The sequence below is a fragment of the Dendrobates tinctorius genome, unplaced genomic scaffold (genome assembly GCF_039654945.1).
Source record: "Dendrobates tinctorius isolate UK_male_01 unplaced genomic scaffold, ASM3965494v1 ptg000383l, whole genome shotgun sequence".
NCBI lineage: Eukaryota > Metazoa > Chordata > Amphibia > Anura > Dendrobatidae > Dendrobates > Dendrobates tinctorius.
The window spans coordinates 2,565,011-2,590,825 of NW_027362049.1; the positions used below are offsets into that span (position 1 = coordinate 2,565,011).

The 25,815-nt window shown below is 43.8% G+C and overlaps 1 protein-coding gene across 3 annotated transcripts in view; it reads right to left on the reverse strand.

Annotated features, from left to right (window-relative positions):
• MXRA7 (matrix remodeling associated 7) overlaps positions 1-25,399 on the reverse strand; it is a 95,210-nt gene extending 69,811 nt beyond the window's left edge. For all 3 annotated transcript variants that reach the window (XM_073563189.1, XM_073563192.1, XM_073563191.1), the window contains exon 1: positions 24,902-25,399. In XM_073563189.1, the coding sequence (XP_073419290.1) occupies positions 24,902-25,399 (498 nt within the window). The remainder of the gene's footprint in view (positions 1-24,901) is intronic.
• Positions 25,400-25,815: the final 416 nt, after the last annotated feature.

Genomic DNA, 25,815 nt, shown 5'->3' on the forward strand with positions numbered 1-25,815 from the left:
TACTGTGCATGCTCTCAGTTCCCCAGTGGATGGGGCTTTTGCAGATTAAGAGCATCACTTCACGATAGATGCCACTGCGCATGCGCATCTGACAGAGCCATTTTGTTGGAAGAAAAAAACTTGGCTGCAGCAAAATTGGCACTGGCGCTTGCGCAGTGGCCATCTTTCAGCAAACGATAGCTGCTACTGCGCAGGTTCCTCCGTCGGTGCCCTTTTGCTGGAGGTAAATTTTTTTCCAAAGCCAACACTATAATATGCAGTAATTAAAATAGGAGGCCAGTCACTGAAGGATCAGTGACCTGTCATTTAAGCCCATAAGGATGCATATGTAAGCAGAGCACCAAATAATGATGCGCCCACAGGCCACCTTGAAGCACCAGAATTTCATTTTAATCAATGTAATGATGCCAACCTGACAGTACCTCTAGTGACGGTAACTTATCAAAATCCTGATGACAGGTTCGGTTTAACCCTTTCACCACAAAGCCTGTTTTCATCTTCCAGACCAGGCCAATTATTTCAATTCTCAACACTGTCATTTTATAAGGTAAAATAACTATGGAACACATCAACAGATCCCACTGATTCTGAGATCAAATTTTTGTGACATATTGTACTTCATGATAGTGGTAAAATTTATTTGATATGACTTACATTTATTTGTAAAAAAAATTGGAAAGTTTGCAATTTTCAAACTGTTAATATTATGCCCTTAAATCTGAGAGTCATGTCACACAAAATATTTATTTTCCACATGTCTACTTAACATCTGCACAATTTTTGAAACATATATTTTTTTTTTGTTAGGAAGTTATAAGGGTTAAAAGTTGACCAGCGATTTCTCATTTTTACAACAAAATTTACAAAACCATTTTATTAGGGGCCACCTCACATTTGAAGTGACTTTGAGGGGCCTATATGACAAAATACCCAAAAGTGACATCATTCTAAAAACTGCACCCCTCAAGGTGCTCAAAACCACTTTCAAGAAGTTTATTAACCCTTCAGATGCACACCGATACCCCATTTGTGAGGAAAAAAACACTGTTTTGGCGCACTGCAATGCTCAGAAGTGAAGGAGCTCCATTTGACTTTTTGAATGTAAATTTGCTAGCATAATTAGCGAACGCCCCTGATGTGCCTAAACAGAGGAAACCCCCACGATTGACACAATTTTGGAAACTAGACCCGTCAGGGAACTTATCTAGATGTGTGGTGATGAAGTTTATAACGTTGAGCCGTGAAAATAAAAAAATTAGTTTTTTCCCACAAAAATGTTTTTTAGCCTCAAATTTTGTATTTTCACAAGGGTAGCAGGAGAAAATGGACCCTAAAATTTGTTGTACAATTTCTCCTGAGTACCATAATACCCCATATGTGGTCGAAAACTACTTTTGAGGCACAGTGCAAAGCTCAGGAAAGGAACACCATATTACAGTGCACTGGTTTGAGGGCACATGTCATATTGGCAGAGACATTGAGGCTCCAGAACAGCAAACCCCCTATGAGACCCCATTTTACAAACTACACCTCTCACTGAATTCATCTAGGGGTGCAGTGATCATATTGACACCACAAGTGTGTCACAGAATTTTATACCATTGGACAGTGAAGAAAAAATAATTTACATTTTTACCACCAAGATTGTGTGTTAGCCCCAGAAACAAGCAGTAGTGGATGTTGCTGAGTAAAAATCGCAAACTGCCATTGTAGTGACCAGCATGTTGAAGTGACCAGTACATTGCAGAGTTCCGCATGTGGTAAAATTGATAAAGCAGCTTTATTCTTCGGGTCAGTATGATTACAGCGATATCACATTCATATTTTTTTTAGGTTTTGGCGCTTTTACACAATGGAAAAAATAATTATTTTTGCATCACTTAATTCTGAGAGCTATAACTTTTTTATTTTTGCACTGATGGAGCTTTATGAGCTTTAGAGCTGACACCAGAACCCAATCGCAGCGCCGTATATACAATTCTCTTTGCGGGAATGCAGTCCCCACAGAACAGTATATATAAATGGCACATGTTGGGAAGGGGTTAAATCAAGATTTGGTGTGACATATTTTTTTATAATTGGAAGTTGGTTTTTTTCATATATTTATTTAAAAAAAATGTAGTCTTGCAAGTTTCACACTAACTACTGATACCTTTTTAAACTTATTCTTCTGTCATTTCAAGAAGAGTTTACAGCAGTTTCCTTATCATCAGAGGCAGGTTTTTTTTAAATATTGTCTGTACAGATATAACAAGATGATTAATTCACTATGTAAAATTACTGTACTTAAAAATTACCCCAAAGAAGGGTGTGAGGCTGTAATTTTTATCATCAGAGGCACCTCTATACAAAGCTGATAACATAGGATCCACCAATTACAATAGATGATGTTACATCCATCTATCCTTGCTCCTCCTCCCTTCACAATGACCTTTGTACAGGTTTATTAGATACTTAAAAACAAAAGATAGGGTCAGGGTCTGATAATTTATTTATTTTACAGGCTTATTTAGCGCCATAACTTCCACAACGCTTTACAGACAACATCATTGTGTCTATGCACATATTGTTTTCTGAAACAAAAAGGAAAACGGCCCTATTAACCAATTTGAAAATTTTGATTTTTTTATTTTTAATACAGATTCAACTATGTAAAAAAAAATTAACTAGAAAATCTGATTTAATCATTACGTCATTTTCTGAAGATGTCATTCCCTCCAACAGCATTCTCATGGTCAATATCTTCAGTAAAAGTATCATGGTCAGTTGCATAGCAACACCTCAGCCTCACCACTTGAGGCCGACGAGCCCATCATAGTTTTATTCTGAACCTTTGATTGCAAATAGATGATACGCTATTGCAAAAAAGTAACATTTAATTTACTAAATGTGAATTGGGTACTGATGCTAAATGAATTCCGTCTCCTTGATGGAGGATAGATGAGTAGATATCTGCCCAAGCAAACTGTTTCATGATAATCTTGTAGTCTAAGGGTACCGTTACACCTAGCGATGCACCAGCGATCCCGACCAGCGGTATGACGCGGTCAGGATCGCTGGTGCATCGCTAAGTGGTCGCTAGTGAGCTGCCAAACAGGCAGATCTCACCAGTGACATAGCTGGGGTCGGGGATCGCTACTTACCTGTCACACCAGGCGATCCTGCGTCCTCCCGCCCGGCTCCACGCGTCGCTCGTCGGCGCCACAGGAAGCCCAGCAGGAAGTGGCCGACGAGGAATGGTCCAGGAGCTTCTCGCGCGATCAGCGATAACCAGCGGGCGAGCCGGTCGGAGGTATCACATGCAGCGATAACGCTAGCAATATCGCTGCAACGTCACAAAATCGGTGACTTAACAGCGATATTGCTAGCGATATCGGAGTGTGTAACGGGGGCTTAAACAGGCTGCTGATCACACAATGAATGAGCCAAAAGCTTGTTGGTCGATTGAAATCATCTTTTACATTGCACAAAAGATCATAGTTTTCGGCAGCGCATCATTGTGTGTCAAGAGGACTAATGCCGCCGAGAACAATAGTTAACTGTGTGCACTAAATGATCTATTACAGATTTTTCAGTGCACATTGATACGTGCGATATGCCTGTGTAAATAGGCTACTAAAGCACTAGATATTTTCCAATCGGTGGGCCTTTTCATGCTGTAAATCGAGTGATGTACATTCACCTTAACTCTACATTACTGTTCCCCAACTCTAGACCTTACGGCTCCCAACCGATCATGATTTCCTTAGTACTGCACAGGTGATGGAATTATTACCTGTAATTCTAAGAAAATCCGTAAAACATGTTGTGGTGGCGGCTCTCGAGGAATGGAGTGGAGCAACCTGTTCTACATTGAACAGTAGGATATGTGTTCAAAGAAACAGGGCTGAATCGATATGTGTAAATTAGTCCCTAGTGACACACTCACAGACACTGGAATAAATGGCTTGTTCGCGCACACCTAAAGCAGAGAGAGCAACACGTTCAATATACAGCTTCAGAGACCACTGCACAGTTTTATAAAAATCAGCTTCTCTACATGTCTGACAGCCATTCTATTCCAGTGTCAGTTGAATTCCAACCAGAGTACACCTCATTCTACTTGATGTGCTTCTGATTAGGGGATCACCTGAACCAAATCTTATTTAACGAAGGAAAGAATAAAAAACCCTGCTGTGGTGTTCACAATCCTCTTGCAATAGGACAAGCTGGATGGTAAAACAAGTGCTAGTAATATCCCAAAAGTAATAAGAATGAAAAAATAACTTTTAACCATGCCAGAGGAGTTGAAAAGTGTTGAGTGAGGAAAAGAAGGTCTTTGCTAGCAGAGGGATACAGTGAGAATCATGTTGCCTCCATCCTTAAAATTTCTAAGATGGCAGTACATTACAACAAGGTCAAGCAGCAGACATTGGGGAAAACAAAGCTACAGACCGGCAGAGGGCGTAAACGACTCTCCACTGACCGGGATTGACCGTAATCTTATTCAAATATCACTCAGCAACCGCAGAATGACATCAAGTGACCTATAAAAGGAATGGCAAATGACAGCTGGTGTTAAGTGCACGACAAGAACAGTTCGTAACAGGCTCCTAGAGGCAGGGCTCAAGTCATGTAAAGCTAGAAAAAAGCCTTTCATCAATGAGAAGCAAAGGAGAGCCAGGCTGAAGTTTGCCAAAGACAATAAGGATTGGACCATAGAGGACTGGAGTAAAGTAATTTTCTCTGATGAGTCTAATTTTCAGCTTTGCATAACACCTAGTCATCTAATGGTTAGACGGAGACCTGGAGAGGCGTACAAGTATTAGGCGTTGGTTTCCTGTCGCTGCACAGCTGGAATCCCGAGCCTTGCTTCCCGCGGTCTCCCATTCCTCTCCAGCTGCAGAGGAGGTTGCTCAGCAAACTCTTCGGTCCCGGCGCTCTGCCCAGACCAGCTCCGTGGGTTTGCTTGCTGCTGCCACCTCTGGCACAGCTTTGGCAATGCAGGCTGCTCAGCAGCGAGATTCTCCAGGGACTAAGTCCCCATGTCGGGCCACTGAGCATGCCCGTGGAGTGATCTCCCATTGGAGATCGAAGGTCACGTGCTCAGGTCCTGCTCCTGTTCGGATTGGCCCGAGAAGCCAGGAAGGTCCCGGACGCTCGCGGCTATAAAAGGTTCACATGGCCACTCGGCCATGCGCTAGGATAGACTGTATTTACAGACTATGTGGAGTGAGTGATGTATTCACGTATGAATGTCTCTGGTGAATGACTCATTAAGAAACCCCTACCCTTGGTACGCATGTGTTGTGCAGCCTAGCCTGCTAGCGCCCAGGCTTAGGCGTAGGTAGGTCAGTGGTTGAGTCAGGCATCAGTCCTCACCAGGGACTCGGCACGCCTCAGTGCACGTGCTCCATAGCCAGCGTCTATAGCGGCGCTCGAGGCAGCAACGCCGCGCGCTCAGTGGGCCTAGAAGGACTCTAACCCCGTGTCCTTGGGGTAGAGTTCTGTGGCCATACACTGTGTGCTCTTTTGGCCAGGCTCTGTGAGCTAAACAGGCTCCGGCATCTACGTTCAGTGGTTGTGCGGCTCAGTGCATTAATAGAGTTCGCCCTTGTTCACATTGGGTGACGTAACCCACATGTGACTGGTTTCACACCGCTTAATTCTTCCGCCATTACTTAGCAGCAGTGTACCACCTCTGCACGGTGGACCCCGGGCTGCGAACGCACCTATAATTATTTTATAATTTGGTGCGTTCCGCATCCACCTTCTAGATAGGACTCTCTCTCACCTGGAGAAACCTGGGAACACTGTGAGAATAATGTTCTTCGATTTCTCTAGTGCTTTTAACACCATACAGCCAGGTCTACTGAGAGACAAGCTGGGCCTTGTTGGTGTGGACCTCCAACTCTCCACCTGGATCCTTAACTACCTCACGAACCGACCTCAGTTTGTAAAGGTTCGGGACAGTGTGTCAGGCACGGTGATCTGCAATACAGGGGCACCTCAAGGTACAGTTCTTGCCCCTTTTCTCTTCACACTGCACACTGCGGATTTTAGGTGCAACTCATCTAGCTGCTACTTGCAGAAGTATTCTGATGACTCTGCAATAGTAGGCCTCATCACAGGAGGTGATGAAAGAGAGTACAGAGACACTAACCAAGCTTTTGTGGAGTGGTGTCAGAGGAACCACCTTAGGATTAATTCCGGGAAGACCAAGGAATTGGTGGTGGACTTTCGCAAGGGCAAAAATCCACCAGTAGTGGTGAACATTCAGGGAAATGACATTGAGATAGTCGACACCTATAAGTACCTTGGTGTGATCCTCAATAATAAGCTTGACTGGGCCCATCACTTGGATGCAGTGTACAGGAAGAGCCAAAGCAGGCTTTATCTGCTCAGAAGGCTGAGAGCCTTTGGAGTTAGAGGGGCACTCCTTGCATCCTTCTTCAACTCTGTTGTGGCATCAGTCATCTTCTTTGGTGTGGTGTGCTGGGGTAGTGGCATATCAACCAGGGATAGGAATAGGCTGGACAAACTGATTAGAAGGGCCAGCTCTGTCCTGGGATGCCCCCTTGATCCAGTTCAGGAAGTAGGCGACAGGAGGATACTGGCCAAGGTGAGCTACATGGTGCAGAATGATTCCCATCCCATGCATGAGACCGTGACAAAGATGTGCAGTACTGTCAGTGACCGGCTACTTCATCCTAAATGTGAGAGGGAGCGCTATCGAAAGTCCTTCCTTCCTGCTGCAGTTAGGCTGTATAACCAGCACTGTCCAAAACGGAGAACGACCCAAACAGTGAACTGATAGATCCAAAGCTGTGACAGTCTTGTTACATTTTTTTTTTCCCCCGTATATGTACCTACCTACTGTCAATGTAATGCCTTTATGCATTTGTATCTGTACTTGTTCCTGCCTTGCTACTGTAATGCTCTGAATTTCCCCATGGTGGGACGATTAAAGGATTATCTTATCTTAACAACAAGACACAGTGACTTGCACCCACTGTGAAATTTGGTGGAGGTTGGTGGAGGATCAGTGATGATCTGGGGATGTTTCAGCAAGGCTGGAATTCGGCAGGTTAATCTTTGCGAAGGACATATGAATCGAGCCACACACAAGGTTATCCTGGAAAAACAGTTGATTCCTTCTGCTCAGGCAATGTTCCCCAACTCTGAGGACTGTTTTTTTTCTAGCAGAACAATGCACCATGCTACACAGCTAGGTCAATCAATGTGTGGATGAAGGACCACCACATCAAATCTCTGTCATGGCCAGCCCAATCTCCAGACCTGAATCACATTGAAAACCTCTGGAATGTAATCAAGAGGAAGATGGATAGTTACAAACCATCAAGCAAAGAAATGCTTACATTTTTGTACCAGGAGTGGCATAAGGTCACACAAAAGCAGTGTGAAAGACTGGTGGAAAGCATGTCAAGACGCATGAAAGCTGGGATTAACAATTATGGTTATTCCACAAAATATTGATTTCTGAACTCTTCCTGAGTTAAAACATTAGTATTGTTGCCTTCTAAATGATTCTGAACTTGTTTTCTTAGCATTATTTGAGGTCTGCGAGCACTGCATTTTTTTGTTATTTTGACCATTTCTCATTTTCTGAAAATAAATACAAAATTTAGTGCTTGAAAATTCGAAGACATGTTGTCAGTAGTTTATAGAATAAAAGAGAAATTTACATTTTACTCAAAAATATACCTATAAAGAGAAAAACCAGATAAACTGAAAATTTTGCAGTGGTCTCTAAATTTTTGCCAGAGCTGTATAGTATACTCAAGGAATCCAAACGATATAGACAAATAAATGTGACATGTGACTCTCCAGGAAGTTCCAAAAGAATGAAACAATTCTTTATTTCTCCGTACACATAAAAACAGCAAAGTTTCAACCTATATCAGCTTGGAGAAGACCATATTGGTCACAACAATGCTGTTTTTATGTGTGTGTGGCGCCCCTGAGGGTTCAGTCGCCACAGAGGTACTGCACCTCCTCCTGAGGTGTGGTACCCCACTATCCAGGTAAGGTGGAGACACCTGACCACACTCCAACACCTGCATCCCACACAACACAGTAGTGTAGCAAAGCACCCTTTGGTGGCTTCCTGCTTGGAACACGAAGCGTGCTGGGAGGCGGGTGGAGTTTAGTTTTGCATCAAAAGAGCGGGAAGAGTTTAGGATTCAGTCAGTCTGACAGAGTCAGAGGAAGAGTGAAGATCCCCTGAGTGGGATGGATGAAGGAAGTGCTGCAGCCGACCACAGTGATCTAGGTCCGCTGGCACAGGAAAGAGACATTGAAGGAAAGCCTGACTCTGTCCATCAGAAAGAAAGATTAGCACGGAACGTAAGGAGAGGAGGACTAAGGATTAGGGTTGGAGCAGAACCCTTCTCAAGTTCACAGCGCAAGGCCGGGGTCCGGTCCCCGAGGTTGTTTGGTTACTAATGATCCCGCAACAGACACCGGAGGAATAGAAGTTTGTCACCGCTTTTTTCCCACACAAGACTTGGGGGCACAACAGCAACAATGGTGAGCCAGGACTAGGTAGCAAGGAGTCCCCGAAGCAGGCTACAGCTGCCTGTCATACAAGTAGAGGTCATAGGAACATCTGACAAGAGAAACCCCAGTGTAACTCAGTACTGAGAGTACTTCATTTTAGGTGCAAAAGGGAGACGTTCAGAAAAGGCACATATGTTGGCGGAGTGTTGGAAAGGAGTACTTCATCTTGCCTGGAAGTTGGCTGAGCTCCTGACCCGGAGGACACGGCACGGATGCGGGCTCTTGTGCCACAACAGACTGTGAGTAAAGCTTTGGAACTACATGCCCTGGTGTCCTCCACTTATTCCTGCGTCAACCTGCCCGGCACTGCTACATCCCCTGCGCCTGACACTATACCATCTAAGTGTCACTTCACCTACTCTGCCCTGGGACTACAGCCCTGCCTGTGGAGGGCTATAACATCATTGCTGCACCACACCATCTGTCCCAGAGGATCTGTCTGCAGCGTCGGCTTAACATCTTCATTGCCGAACACCACAGGTGGCGTCACGACTTACACATTCACACTGAGCATTTACAATGTTCACACCCCCTGGGTGTGAGGGCGTCCCATATGGAGAAATAAAGAATTGTTTTTTAGTTTTGAAACTTCCTGGAGAGCACTGTCTTCACTTGGCCACATCCAAAGGTACTATCCTGACCTCGACTTTACGAACATGGTCCTGTGTACACAGATTGTTAAGGGCGATCACCAGTAGACCATGGTATCTGCCCAAGTTTGCCTGGTACTGTAGATGAATAATGTATCATACTCCTTAGACATGACACTGACTCCCTTTAGGAACCCCCTCGCGGGAAGTAGGCGTAACACTTCAATCTGAATATATTACACATGATGCAGGACTTATCCTCCAATCTATTCTTACATCTTTTTGCTTATTGTGTTCCATTTTTAGACATGGTGATAAAAAGGAACTAACCAGGAACAATGGTAGAGAACATTGATGCCAGGGCCATTTTTTTGTATATTACATCAGGCTGGAAAGGGAGATAACCTGTACCACAATGACATACTTGGTCTGAGGCAGGGCAGATCAGCTGTAGATATATTTCAGGTCTATTACAAATATAGCTTGAAGCAAATAGCTGAATTCAGACAAATAGGCATTGTGTATGTGATGACAGACAGGAAAATTGGGTGAGGTGGCGTTTCTTGGCTGCCAAGACTGTAAATCAGAGTATTGCCTTCCGAGATTGTGCACAGAATGCAATACTAACCTGCGTGAAAGCAGATCAATTCTGAAAACCTGATTAATTCCATCCAAATGTATACAAGCATCTTTTAGACTGCAACATTGAGGCTCCTCTATGGCCCTGGCTGCAGTCCGCCTCTCTATTACAGCAGTGTCACTGACATTTCTCTTGGGCCAGGATCACACATGAGAGAAACTCGGACGAGTCTCGCATGTTAATACTCGGCACTGCCGCTGGCACTCGGATCGGATCGTGCAACTGCATGTATTGCTATGCGGCCGCACGCTCCGCTCCTGAGTGCCGGCGGCAGTGCCGGGTATGCGGCCGCACACTCCGCTCCCGAGGGCCGGCGGCAGTGCCGGGAATTAACATGCGAGACTCGTCTGAGTTTCTCGCATGTGTGATCCCGGCCTTGCAGTCAGCAAAGGAGTCTTCTACAGGCATAGGCGCATGTCCAATTGACACTTGACTCCTTGTGTCTGCTCCCCCTTTACTCCACCGACAAGGATGTCATGTTGAGGTGTCCCTCTCATTCTTCTTTCTACCTGGTCACAGGAGTCCCACATGCTCTATTCCAATATATAACACCACCTTCACACAGATATGGCGCTCCAGGTCAACATTGGGTCCTTATTACATTTTCAGTACAATGTTCCCAATACAGATGATATTGGGTGAGAGAAAGATCTGTCAAGTCTGTTTTGTAACAGATGATATTTTAGTTCTTCGAGAGATAAGCTGCTGCCAGTGGAGTCTGGCAGCAGCTCTATCATAGAGAATACATCAGTGCTTGGCCAAGCCGACTGTTCCTGGTATGAGTGATCCAACAGCTATATATTGCATATGGGGTGATTAAAGGGAACCTGTCAGCAGATTTTTGTCATGTAATCAGAGGAGAGCATGATGTCAGGGCGAAAACACTGAATTCAGTGACGTCTCACTTATTGTTTACTTACAATAAATGTTTTATCACCAGGACGTTGTCACTGCCAAAACTGTCCTCACATACCTGCTAGACCGCTAACGTCCCCTCTTCTGATAAACAGCTCAGTGTTAATAGACAATATACATAGAGAGCATGGTGTGGGTGGGTGTTAGCTTTCTCAGCACTGCTACATGCTACATATAAAAACTCTGACTGTGTCTCAACTGCTGCACCCAGTAAATTAAGTGATATATCATTGGAATCAGGGTCTATTTTCATACATTATGCCACTCTCGGATTACATAGCGAAAACATGATGACAGATTACCTTTAAGGCCTCATTTACTCTAGTCGACTTGCAACATTAGACTGTCAGATGCAAGCAAAATTGAAGCCGTCAAGGAGATGTCAGCAGCGTAATAATAATAATTTTCATTTATATAGCGCCAACATATTCCACAGCACTTTACAGTTTAAATTAGATGATGTGATCACGCTGCTGATGTCACTTGTTGGCGCCACAGAGGAGAAATCAACATTGGTGGTAAGTGCTCCAGTGCAGCTGAAGACACCAAAATTTATTGTAGGAAATGATATAAGGACACAGTTTGGAGAGTGAGGAATAGATGGGTGCGGACTGCGGATACATTATTGGGGAGTGGGAAAAATTTGGGGACATAGTATGAGGAACAAGGTTGGAGATGGGGGCATGTATTAGGAAACAGTATGCGGGGGGATAAGTGCAGACACAGTATGGTGAGCGGGAGGATGGGTGCAGTCACAGTATGATGAAGCGGAGATGGGTGTGGACACAGTATAGGGAGTGATGGGGTAGCACATTTGTGGACACAGAAAGGGGAGTGAGGGAGGCGATGGGTCAGGACACAGCATAAGGAGGGAGAGGGGTATGTAAACTCACAGAATGGGGAAGACAGGTGCAAATACAGTATGGGAAGCGAAAGGTGATGGAATGGGTGCAGACACAGTATGGGGAGTTGGGGAGATGTATGAGAAAGCAGTAAGGAGAGCGAGGTGGTAAATATATGAGGAGACAGTATGAGGAGGGAGGGGGAAATGTTTGAGGAAACTATTGAGGGGAATAGTGTGAGAAGACAGTATGGGGGAGAAAAGGGTGAGTGGGCACAGACTATAGAGGCCGAGTGTGTGTAGGGTAGCATGGGAGGTCAGTGTAAAGGCAAAGCTAGGAGGGGACAGTATGCCAAGAAGGGGGAGTATGATGAGGGGGCACAGTATAGAGACTGGATCTTATAGGGTGGGGGACAGTGTGAGTGGAAATTGTGAAAAGGGGTTCCAGTATGGAAAGGACAGGACAATGTCAAGGGCATGTACCATAGGGACAGTTTGTGGGTGATATTTTGTCAAGGAATATAGTGAGGGGAAATTATTTATTCAGGGGCACAGCATAGGGCAGACATTTTTATTCAGAAGCTTTAGGGTATGTTTCCACGGTCAGTAAATGCTGCGAATTGGACGCTGCGTACATCCGCAGTATCCAATCCGCGGTGGCCAGATGTTACAGCATAGTGGATGGGATTTCATGAAATCCCATCTCCACTATGCGCGCAGGGACGCCTTCAGCTTCCCTGCGTAACCGGACATGACTGATAGCAACAACTCCGAGAATGTTGGTCCTATTGACATATTCATGTACTGATGGTGGTCCTGGTGATGTATTCCTGTACTAATTGTGGTTCTTGTGATGTATTCCTTTACTGATGAGGCTTTGATGCTGTTTTACTGTATTGATGGCGATTACACAGATGTATTTCTGTACTGCTGGTGGTTCTGATGATGAATTTCTCTACTGCTGGTGGTTCTGGTGATATATTTATGTACTGATGAGGGTTGTGATGCTGTGTTTCTGTGCTGATGGGGGTTCTAGTGATGCATTTATGTACTGCTGGTGGTTCTGGTGATGTACAGTATTGTTGTGCTGGTATTGGTTCTGATCATGTACACTTGTAACAATCGACAACTTGTAAGATTATGTGATACATGGCTATGTTAATAAAGTGGTTTGCGGTCTGACAAATTAAGGGTTACTATATTTTTATTTATATTGGGAACCTTTAAGATCGTTGTTCAAGTTTGTGATGAATCTGCAGTCATTTTATGTGACTGCAGACTTCTGAATTCTCAGCGCTCACGGCACGCTGTCAGGATTCTCTGGTACTGGCAGTGAGTGGGAGGTATGCAATTTGCATACATGTGGTCACATGCCAATTAGACATGGTCTTACTCGATGAAAATGAATTGTCCATGGCAGAGGCTCATGAATGGCAGCTACTACTTATTGTAGCTCTCAAAATACAGTTAACTATAAGTGTTCATTTTACCAAAATAGTGCTATTGGTGACTCAGTGGTTAGCACTGTTGCTTTGTGATGTTGCTGGGTTCAATTCCCACCAAGAACATCTGTATGGAATTTGTATGTTCTCCCCGTGTTAGCGTGGGTTTCCTCCGGGCACTCTGGTTTCCTCCCACATTCCAAACACATACTGATAGGGAATTTAAATTGTGAACCCCAATAGGGACAGTGATGACAATGCCTGGAAACCACTGCAGAATTTGTTGGTGCAATATAAGTGAGCATAATAATTACATAACATGGTAAAATAAACAGATACTAATATTGTTTATTTAACATCACTCTATTATACAGTACATTTCGTTGATCTCAGATTGTCATTGAAGATCTAAACAGGTTGAGGGTGTATCTATGCTGGACCCCTTCCTTCACCAAACACTCCTACCTAAAATCCAAAATAAGAAAGATGCACTGAAAACCTATATGAAAATTACGTATATTGGGTATTCAGCTCCTCTCTATTTGCATTGGGTCATGCCCATCTTTACAGGAATATGGTGCCAGGCAGCTGCTGTTTGCCCCCTAGCTAGTGCCGTCTACAGGAGGAAGCAATGATACTGTCCCCAGACATCTCTACTCTGTCTGATAGCGTTGGAATTACCATTTACCTCTTGTCCTTTAACCCCATAACCCCCGGGGCATTTTCCATTTTTGCGCTTTTGCTTTTGCTCCCCCTCTTCCCAGAGCCATAACTTTTGTATTTTTCAGTCACTATGGCCATGTGACGGCTTGTTTTTTGCAGGACACCGTGTACTGTTGAATGACACCATTGGTTTTAACATATCTGTAAGGGGAGGCCACGACTGTAGTCATGACCAGAGACACTGAAGCATCTATGTCCCGACCTTCCCTCACAGAAAACTGTATTCCACTTCTCAGCGTACCTGTCTCCAGTTTCAGGTCCCCCTGGGCACTTCTCAGGCGACGGCCTCTATTCCAGGTGCCCCCCAGTAATGGAGACACAGTCCAGGATAACTTGAACATTCTCTTTACTTAGTACTTCACACATTATATCCACAGTTGGCACGTCATGGAATTCACTTGTTTCCTCATCTTTCCCTGCTTTGCTGACGCTTCTGTGCGGCACACGTCCGGACCTGACCGTCTTAAGACTGCTCCCCAGTTCCTTCCTGGCCTAACCTCGCCATGATGACAATTCCTTCTGCCTGTTTCGCCCCAGACTTGAAATCATCAGCCACCCGGTTTGGTTGCCTCTAGTAAAGCATCCGGACCGTCTGTGCCGTTCCCTTCGAAGCTGCAATTTCCTTCAGTTCCTCACTCTAACCGACTCCCGCCCTAAAGGCGTCCGCCCAGGCTATGAGTCACCACATCTTCCCTCTCCTGTACTGGCCCACTGCTATAATGCCCAGTGGCCGTGGATAACGTGGGCTGCAGCTATTAAACGTTGCATGGCTGCCGAGCTGTCCTGAGCCTATAGCCCATGTGGACACTTCGGGCACCCTGTCCCCGTCTGACTTAACTTCCTAAAACTCCTGTCTTACCACCCGGCAGCCACTCCTACTTTAACCCCCTATACACTAGCTATAACCTACTCTAACCGTGCACCCTAGTATGCCCCCATATAGTGGCCCACAAAGAAATTACAATTACCTTTATCTATAAGAACTATAATACTAAAGTGCCCCCCTCTAATGCCCGAAGGGTGCACTTCACTTTCCCTAAACTGTACATGAGCCATAGTAAACATTATTACATTATATACAGTGAAGAATATGACAACACAGTAATGGTAATACCCAAAGGGGTAACAGTACCATAACATGAATTAGATAGTACATAAAACATGTAGCAATACCCAATAAGAAACAGACATAAATAAATCAATAAACATTATTAAACCAACCCCTTTACATATCGTGTACTGGAAAACAGGAAAAGATTCCAGGTGCGATGAAATTGCAAAAAAATAGCAATTCCAGTTTTTGTTTTTTTTTTACCATGTTCACTAAATGTTAAAACTGACCTGCCATTATGATTCTCCACGTCATTATGAGTTCATAGATTCCAAACATGTCTAGGTTCTTTTTTATTTAAGTGGTGAAAACAAAATCCAAAATTGTTAAAAAAAAAAAAAAAAAAAAAGGAATGACACCATTTTACAAGACACGTAGCGCCTCCATTTTTTGTGATCTGGGGCTGGGTGAGGGCTTATTTTTTGCACACCGAGCTGACATTTTTATTTTTACAATTTTGGTGTAGATACGTTCTTTTCATTGCCTGTTATTGCTTTTTATTTCAATGTAGCGGTGACCAAAAAACTTAATTCTGGCATTTTGAATTTTTTTCTTGCTACGCCATTTAGCGTTCGGGTTAATTCTATTTTTATATTTATAGATCGGGTGATTCTGTACACGGCGATACCAAATATGTGCATGTTTGATTTTTTTTTTATTGTTTTGAATGGGGCGAAAGGGGGATGATTTGAACTTTTATTTTTTTAATATTTTTAAAAACCTTTTTCTTTTTTTTTTTTTTTACTTTTTCTCCAATAGTATCCATGGGAGACTAGAAGTTGCAGTACTTTGATCGCCTCTGCTACACACAGGTGATGATCAGATCTCCTGTGTGTAGCAGAAATGCTCAACTGCTATGAGCGCCGACCACAGGGCGGCGCTCATAGCAATCAGGCAATGACAACCACAGAGTTCTGCTGGAGACCTCTGGTTGTCATGCCGACCCATCGGTGACCCACGATCATGTGACAGGGTTAGCAATGGGCGGGATTAGTGTAAGCGCGAGCTAAATGCCGCTGTCAGAGATTGACAGCGGCATCTAACTAGATAACAGCCGTGGGTGGATCGCAGTTCCACCCATGGCTGTTGCGGACACATGTCGGCTGTATAGATCCAGCTGTCATGTGCCCGAAAAGGTGTGGGCTCAGCGCCGGAGCCTGCACCAATCAGGGGGAGTCCGACATGTGCGTACTATTACGCCACATGTCGGAAAGGGGATAAATGATGCTTTTCCAAAGACTATGCTTTTTGATAATCGTGACACTAGACACTATATAGCCATTCTTTGACCTCACATAAAGTAACCTGCTGTCATTAGAATTAGCCCGCAGTGAAGATTTAAATGGTTTAATCTTTTCCAGTCTGTAATCTGCTTATTTCCTCTGTCAGGTTCCAGCCATACTTCAAATTGTGTAAGGGGCAGATAAGACAGTCCCACTGCAAAGACTACAATGTGACATCTAAAGGCCCCGTCACACTAAGCGATCTCGCTAGCGAGATCGCTGATTTTGTGACACATCAGTGATCTCGCCAGCGAGATCGCTGTGTGTGACGGGGACCAGCGACCGGCCCCCCTGCCGATTATCGCTGATCGTGCTCGAGTGGCCTGGACCGTTTTTCGATCGCTGGTCTCCCACTGCCCAGCGCTCATCGCTGCGTGTGGCAGCGAGAGACCAGCGATCAGCGCCGCTGGACGCTGGTTGCTAATGTAAACGTCGGGTATCCAGGAGCCGCGGCTCCTGGATACCCGCTGTTTACCTTGGAAACCGGCGTACATGCTGGTTTCCAAGGTAAACGTCGGGTATCCAGGAGTCGCACGGCTTCTAGATACCCGATGTTTACCTTGGAAACCAGCGTGTACGCCGGTTTACAAGGTAAACAGCGGGTATCCAGGAGTCGCGCGGCTCCTGGATACCCGACGTTTACATTAGAAACCAGCGTCCAGCGTTGCTGGTTCTGATCACTGGGACTGTCTATGTGACGGCTCACCAGCGATCAGCCTAATAATGTCCCAGCGATCCCATCATGTCGGATCGTTGATGGGATAGCTGGGACATCGTTTAGTATGACGGGGCCTCAAGGCCACATGCACACATTCAGTATTTGGTGAATTTTTACCTACGTATTTGTAAGCCAAAACCAGGAGTGGGTGAAAAATTCAGAAGTGGTGCAAATGTTTCTATTGTGCTTTTCCTCTGACCGTTACACTCCTGGTTTTTGGCTGTGCACATGTCCTAACACTGATAATGAGGAGGATTTTCCATGTTGTGGGATTCTGCCACAATCAGGATAGGCCCATACACAGAAAGTGCAAATGCCCTATACAGCACGACAAAGCACAAGGAGTCACAATGAAAGAAAAAAACGGAGCATAAGGGTTGGATCAGGACACGGGTCAAAGCGTATATATCATATGTGGAAAAAGAGAACTAGGAATATTCTGGGTGATCACGAGTCAAGACCTAGTGAAGAGCTTTGCCTTGTAAGGGTGGATTGCAGCTGTAGTGACTCATTTGGGAATGACAGGCATTAACCATTCATAGGCTGGGCAAGAAAGAAGTTATTTTAACCATTTCAAATTTCTACATAGGATGTAAACCACGAGAGCGGTGATTTAAAGGTGAGAGTTGCAGCAATATGCAAACTAACAACTACATATCCTAAATTTGCAACACAAAAATATTCAAGGGTAGGTACATCTTCAAAATCAATATTTATTTTCATTATCCCAGTTCAGAAAATGATGCAAGTACTTTTAATTAAAAATGTCTCAATTTGTAAAGAGCTCTTATGCAGACCTAAGTGTTCCCATGGTTACAGACTACAAACAAACATGCATAGTCAGATTCCTACCAAATATACATTGTTAAGAAATAGGAAGTAGACAGAATGGAGTATGACTACTGTAGGGAGTATGGCTACTGTAGGGAGTATGGCTACTGTAGGGAGTATGACTACGTACAAGGAGTTTTTCGTAGTTTGTAACCACGGAGACACAAAAGTTTGCATTAGAGATATAGATGTAAAAGCAGAATTGGTAAAGTTGCTTCACTTTTCATTTTAGAAGCCTTGGATGAATAAAAGAAATAATAATGAATGTATGCCTGTAAGTATTTTAAAGCATGAATCACATGCTAGGTCCCGCAGTCCGCTTACTAGTTGCTGGATCATGGTTCTCCCATCTTCAGTCCGCAGGAACCCCAGTGGTGAAGGCTGTGGCCTGGGTTCGGGCCTTGGTGGTTCTGGGAAAGTGACTGGTTCTTGACGACAGGCTAGGGCTACCTCCGATGTCGCAGCAGCTTGGTTTTCCTCCGGTCGCTCCCTTGGGAGTCTCGCTGGATTCTGCCATCTTTGTCACCTTGTTGCCTACTAAATACGTTACACTATATGGATTACTAATTCAATCCAGACAAATGTTTGAACACTTTTTTGGAGTGTTATATACCACAGAAATGTACCCCAGAGCATGTAATACCCTATGGAAGAGAAATTGAATACTAAAAATTTTTTTACGCTTTTCTGGAGGGTTATATAACAACGAAATGTAACAGAAAGCAAGTAATACTCTATGAATGAGAAATTGAATCCAGATATGTTTTAATTTTTTGGGGGGGTTTCATACCACCGTAATGTACCCCAGAGCACGGAATACCCTATGGATGAGTAATTGAATACTTAAAAAAAATGTAATGCTTTTTCACAGGGTTATATACCACAGAAATGTACCCCTGAGGACGTAATACTCTATGGATGAATAAGTGATTACAGAAAAATTTTTGAACGCTTTTTTATTGGGTTATATACCACAAAATGTATCTCAAAGGATATAACACTCTATGGATGAGTAAGTGAACACAGAAAAATTTTTGAACGCTTTTTTGGAGGGTTATATACCAAGAAATGTAACCAAGAGGACAAATACATTCTATGGATGAGGAATTATGTACAGTAACACCGAAATGTACCATAGACCATGTAATAGTATATGACTGAGTAATTGAATACAAAAAAAATTTTCAAGGCTTTTTTGGAGTGTTATATAGCACAGAAATGTTTCACAAAGCACCTAATACTCTATGGATGACAATTTAGTACATTTTTTTTTGTAATTCTTTATTTTATTAATAAAGAGAGATTACAGCAATACAGAAGCAAAACATGTTCAAATTTTGAGGTACAAGTCTGTATGTAGAATTACAGAGCATTAACCCCTTAACGACCGCCGATACGCCTTTTAACGGCGGTAATTAAGGGTACTTAAACCACAGCGCCGTTAATTCACGGCGCTGTGATTTAAGTGAATAGCGCCCCCCCAGTGTCGGATTTTCTCCGGGGTCTCGGCTGCCAGGGGTAGCCGAGACCCCAGAGAACATGAATCGGTCGGTTTTTACCGACCCCCGCTTTTGCGATCGCCGTTATTAACCCTATAACGGCGACCGCAAAAAAAAAAAAAAAAGCCGCGATTTTACATTTAATTTCTCTTTCCTCTGATGTGATCGCACATCAGAGGATAGAGAAATAGGGTCCCCGATCCCCCCGCTCCCCTCCCGGTACCTCTCCCTTGTCCTCCGTCCCCTCCCGGTGGTCCCGCGCCCGCCGGCGTCATCCGATGGGCGCCGCCATCTTGAAAATGGCGGGCGCATGCGCAGTGCGCCCGCCGGGAATCTGCTGGCTCCGGCTGGCAGATTCCATTCATTATTTTGATCACTATGATAAACGATCATAGTGATCAAAATAATAAAAATAGTACATAACCCCCCCTTTTATCACCCCCTTATTCTGGCACACATAATGAAATAAAAAAAATATTTTTTTTTTTCAGTTTTCCATAAGGGTTAGGGTTAGGGTTAGGCTAGGGTTAGGGTTAGGCTAGGGTTAGGGTTAGGGTTAGGCTAGGGGTAGGGTTAGGGTTAGGCTAGGGTTAGGGTTAGGCTAGGGTTAGGGTTAGGCTAGGGTTAGGTTAGGGTTAGGGTTAGGCTAGGGTTAGGCTAGGGTTAGGGTTAGGCTAGGGTTAGGCTAGGGTTAGGGTTAGGCTAGGGTTAGGGTTAGGCTAGGGTTAGGCTAGGGTTAGGCTAAGGTTAGGGCTAGGCTAGGGTTAGGGTTGGGCTAGGGTTAAGGGTTAGGGTTGGGCTAGGGTTAAGGGTTAGGGTTGGGCTAGGGTTAAGGGTTAGGGTTGGGCTAGGGTTAGGATTAGGGATTAGGGTTGGGATTAGGGTTAGGGGTGTGTTGGGGTTAGGGTTGGAGCAAGAATTGAGGGGTTTCCACTATTTACCCACTTTGGGGGTCTAAAAATTGGGGTCTAAAAAAATCACTTTTGTGGAAATAAAAAAGACTTTTTATTTTCACGGTTCTGCGTTTATAAACTTCTGTGACGCGCTTGGGGGTTCAAAGTGCTCACCACACATCTAGATAAGTTCCTTAGGGGGTCTAATTTCCAAAATGGGGTTACTTGTGGGGGGTTTCCACTGTTTAGGCCCATCAGGGGCTCTGCAAACGCAACATGATGCCCGCAGACCATTCCATCAAAGTCTGCATTCCAAAATGGCACTCCTTCCCTTCCGAGCTCTCCCATGCGCCCAAACAGTGGTTCCCCCCCACATATGGGGTATCAGTGTACTCAGGACAAATTGCATAATAACTGTGGGGGTATGATTTCTCCTGTTACCCTTGTAAAAATAAAAATTTGGGCGTGAAAAGATCATTTTTGTGGAAAAAAAATGGATTTCTTATTTTCACGGCTCTGCGTTTATAAACTTCTGTGAAGCACTTGAAGGTTCAAAGTGCTCACCACACATCTAGATAAGTTCCTTCATGGGTCTAGTTTCCAAAATGGAGTCACTTGTTGGGAGTTTCCACTGTTTAGGCCCATCAGGGGCTCTGCAAACGCAACATGATGCCCGCAGACCATTCCATCAAAGTCTGCATTCCAAAATGGCACTCCTTCCCTTCCGAGCTCTCCCATGCGCCCAAACAGTGGTTCCTCCCCACATATGGGGTATCAGCGTACTCAGGACAAATCGCATAATAACTGTGGGGGTATGATTTCTCCTGTTACCCTTGTAAAAATAAAAATTTGGGGGTGAAAAGATCATTTTTGTGGAAAAAAAAATGGATTTCTTATTTTCACGGCTCTACGTTATAAACTTCTGTGAAGCACTTGAAGGTTGAAAGTGCTCATCACACATCTAGATAAGTTCCTTAATGGGTCTAGTTTCCAAAATGGGGTCACTTGTTGGAGTTTTCCACTGTTTAGGCACATTAAGGGCTCTCCGAACGCAACATGGCATCTGATCTTAATTCCAGCCAATTCTGCGTTGAAAAAGTCAAACGGTGCTCCATCCCTTGCGAGCTCTGCCGTGTGCTGAAAAAGGGGTTTACCCCCACATATGGGGTATCGGCGTATTCAGGAGAAATTGTACAACAAATTTTGTGGTTGATTTTCTCTTTTAACACTTGTGAAAATAAAAAAAATTGGTTCTGAAGTAATTTTTTTCCAAAAAAAAGTTAAATGTTAATTTTTTCCATCCACATTGCTTTCGGTCCTGTGAAGCACTTAAAGGGTTAATAAACTTCTTGAATGTGGTTTTGAGCACCTTGAGGGGTCTAGTTTTTAGAATGGTGCCACTTTTGGGTATTTTCTGTCATGTACACCCCTCAAAATGACTTTAAATATGATGTGGTCCCTAAAAAAAATGGCTTTGTAAATTTTGTTGTAAAAATGAGAAATCGCTGGTCAACTTTTAACCCTTATAACTTCCTAACAAAAAAAAATTTTGCATCCAAAATTGTGCTGATGTAAAGTAGACATGTGGGAAATGTTATTTATTAAGAAATTTATGTGACACATCTCTCTGATTTAAGGGCATAAAAATTTAAAGTTTTAAAATTGCAAAATTTTAAATTTTTTTGCCATATTTCTGTTTTTTTCATAAATAAACACAAGACTTATCGAAGAAATTTTACCACTAACATGAAGTACAATATGTCACGAAAAAACAATCTCAGAATCAGCGGGATTCATTAAAGCGTTCCAGAGTTATAACCTCATAAAGGGACAGTGGTCAGAATTGTAAAAATTGGCCTGGTCATTAAGCTGCAAACTGGCTCTGTCGCTAAGGGGTTAATTATACAGTTTTACTCTTTTCAAAACAATATAACACTTAACGAGGTAAATAACCTAACTAAAACTAACCCATTACATAGGCAGGTATCCTTGATGCTCTAGGGCATACTTTACAAAGAAAAACAAGCTCTTGAGGTTCTCCGATAAAAATATTAGTGAAGAGGCCCGATGAACCGCCCCCACCAGAATGTCGCCTCAACCGATACGACGCTCTCTCATGCACATCTGTTGTAATTATGACCTTAGATAGTTTGAAGAAATTGGCTCAGTGGCCCCCAGGGCTCAATCACTCCTCGCTACTTACTCGGAATTTAGTACATTTTTTCACCCAAAAAATAAAAATGTGGCCAACTGCCGCAGCTATAAATATAGCAACGGACTGCAAAGCCCTAATGCTTGCATTGAGACTGTGTTCAGTCACTGTCCCTGCTCCTTCAATTCTCTCTCTCCCTAGGCTAAATGCAGATTGGATCTGATACAAACTGCAAACACAAAATTATCCATTACAAGGACTGATAGTATGATGGTTCAGCTTCAGCGCCAGTATCAATACTACAGGCCTATGTCTGATTCGTTATACTGTGAACACACAGGCATGGACAAGCGCTCTCTTCCTCCAATGCGAACTGTCACAGAGATGTGGAATGGTGTTAGTATGCCGAGCCTGGCGGCACCTGTCCTTTTATTGCCCCTAATGATGTCACACAGACAGTAATGCCACTACCAAGATGGGCTACGGTATTACAGTGAGCGCAGGCAATCCCTGCATGATTATTAGCTGTGTAAAAGAGGCCAAACATGCGGGGTAGGGATTCGAGTTTGAAATTGAGCACTGGCTAATGCTCACCGAGTAACAAGCACATCCGAGCACCCAGATACTCGAGTGATATCCAAGTATCACAGAGCACATTCGCTCATCCCTTAAGAGGATCTGTCACCGGGTCAAAAGTGACCAGTATTTGTTCTTGTTCTATTCCTGCTGCTCCCTTGAATATTTTATTTGTTTTGGGTTTTCTTTTAAGTAAATCCAACATGAGGTTCCAGAGATCAGACCCTTTATTTAATGCTAATCTTTATGGTCTTTACCAAAGGGGTGTGTCTCACAGGATTCCTCGGGGGCGTATCTTTTGGCTGCTCTGCATTATTATCCTGTGAGTAGTATCTCCTTGCAAAGACCATAAAATTTAGTACTAAACAGAAAGGCTCATATTTCTGGAATCCTAAGGCGGAAAACTAGCCATTGGTCTTTTTTAACTGTTGACAGCAGAGGTTTTAAAAATAATGGAATAGAAATACTGATATTACATGGCATAGTATATTACATAATTAGGTTTATTAATAAGTTTGTGAGAAGCCTATACAAGTAGAGTCACTGGAAGGTATGTGCAGGCTACCAGCTATGACTTAATGTTTAACACCCAACCCAAATAAGGTATCTCTAACTCTGACATGGTTATGTAATCATCCGCGTCCTGCCAAAACATCTGTATTATGTATGCCGCCTCTGTGAGTACATGTGTGCTGCGCGTGGACCTGGGTCAAGAACAGCTTTTTACCTCCTAATCTGCGTCACCTCCACCCACTGTTTGGTGTGTCTGTATGAGCAATATATTCTACACTGTAAAACAAGTCCAGCCTATTATACAGAGCTTGCAGAATTAAAGAACCCTATGTGGCATGCAGCTTTTTCTGGGACAGCTGGGTGATTACAGATCTAATAGCCATTATAGAACCCACAGTAGCTGTAATGCAGGCTGCTATAAGGGAAGTTATATGGGGAATTAGCCAGAAATCCTGAATAGCGAGACAGATTTGTCATTTGGGAATTTAGGAAAAGTTTGTGACATTCCGTGGTGGAGCTGTAACGGCTGCCATTAGGACCAGCTACAAAAAATATATAAAAGACTTTATAAAGGAGGAAAACTCTGCGATATGACAGATGACTGCAAACATCCTACGTAGCATGCTGACAACTCCTATAGTGAGCAGAGCTATAGGTACATTACTATATAGAGGTCTGGAGAAGCCCTCAATGTCTCCTGGAGCCCTCTGACTGCAATGGGTTACAGGGCAGGAATGTGGACAGGAAATGAGCCTGCTCCTGGGTATGAGACCAAAATTCCTAACCTAGAGGGCAGAATTCAACGCAAACAAGGCCGAGAGCAGACAAACTGGCAGACCTACATGTTACTTTATACCAACTGTGCCACATTCCAGGCTGTCCCACATAGCTATACACTGGCGCACAGATATAAACACTGGCACGCCAGGTACAGATCTGGCACAGCTCAGGGTAACACGCCGTTATATTATCTGAGCTTTTACACAAAATCTAATAAGCCCCAGAGAATTATATGACATATTCATCACTAGTACTACTGCACTAAGACACGTACACATAAAAAATGAATATATATATACCATTTGTATGGGAAATGTTCTCTGCTATACTGGCGTACCTTCACGGCTCACACTACTACTCCTACGGGTAGCATTGTAGGAGCCATAACCAGGACTAGAAGAAGAAATAGACTAATAGTACTGTGCCACTGGGCATTAACAATACACACTGAAGATGAATATGCATTTGCAGCCAGCCAGGGCGGGGGCAGACAGCTGGATGCCAGTTACACACTGGCACCGAAAGTTCATCTGCAGTCATTTTTAAGTTAATGTGTCCATGTTATCCACCTTGGATAAAATGCACTTTATGCCACATTTTCGAGTTTTGTTAAGAAAATACAAACTGAAAGACGGCAAGACGTTAAATGTCCAGAGATGATGCCCAAACTTGGACAACTCTTTGGACTTTCAGACTGGCATTAGTCTGACGTACGTAGTGGAAAAAAGCTACGATAAGCTACGTAACTTCTTGAGATGTGAAGTTTTACTTTACTATTTGTGCTTGGCTTTGTAATCCCCACTCTATTGTGGGGACACGGTGTCTCCAGTCTTACCTTACTGTCCTCCTCTTCTTGGCTTGAGTGGCTGGATGGGGTCCTCTCTTTCGCAGCGCATTCTTCTACTTCGCTCTCGTCCTTGGCTTCTGGTGACTCCTCAACAGTGCCAACTTCTTCCACTGGGATTGCCCCATCACTAGCTGTCCTTTCACCCACTTCATCCTCTGCTATGGGATCTTCTTTGTCTTTCTCTTCTGTCTCTGAGGGTTCTTCTGCCTCTGTCTCTTTCTTCTCTTCTTGAACAGTCTCAGATGGCTGCTTCTCCCTGGCAGTACGGAGTTTGACTATAAGGGTGGCAAGGATGACGGCTAAAGCTGTGAATATCAGGGGAATTGTCATTGAGAAGTCCCCTGCTTGCTCCATGTTGTCTGGGATGAGAAGGCTTTTGTTCTGTCTCCTGGCAGAAGCTGGACTGACTGATCCTCTCTCCTCCCAGCTACCCTGCCACAAAACAGCTGTCATTGTCCTGGCCCTGCCTCTTCCACTAGAATCCATCTCCCTCCATCTCTCCGCCTACCCATACAGTACAGTACACAGCAGGCATGCAGGCAGCAGAGACCCTCCAGATCTACCAAGTCTCAGCTCTAATACATCGCCACGATGACTACCCACATAGTACCAAAACAATAATAATCAGGACCAATGTGCATATCGATCACTATTCTCAGCCTTTCTATGTGCCATGTCTCAGCAAGTGCTATTCATTAAGAGAAGCACAAAACCTTAACAGCTGCTAATCTCATTCACAGAATGTAGGTCAATGTTTCTGGAGGGTCTCAGATTCAGGGCAGACCAGCAATCATGGGGTGGGGGGGACATTTTTCTGGACCGCTTGTTTTTAATCCCATTAAAAACATTGCAGTTGGCATGTCCCCAATCTGTAATGCTGGATAACAGGGAGCAATAGTCTG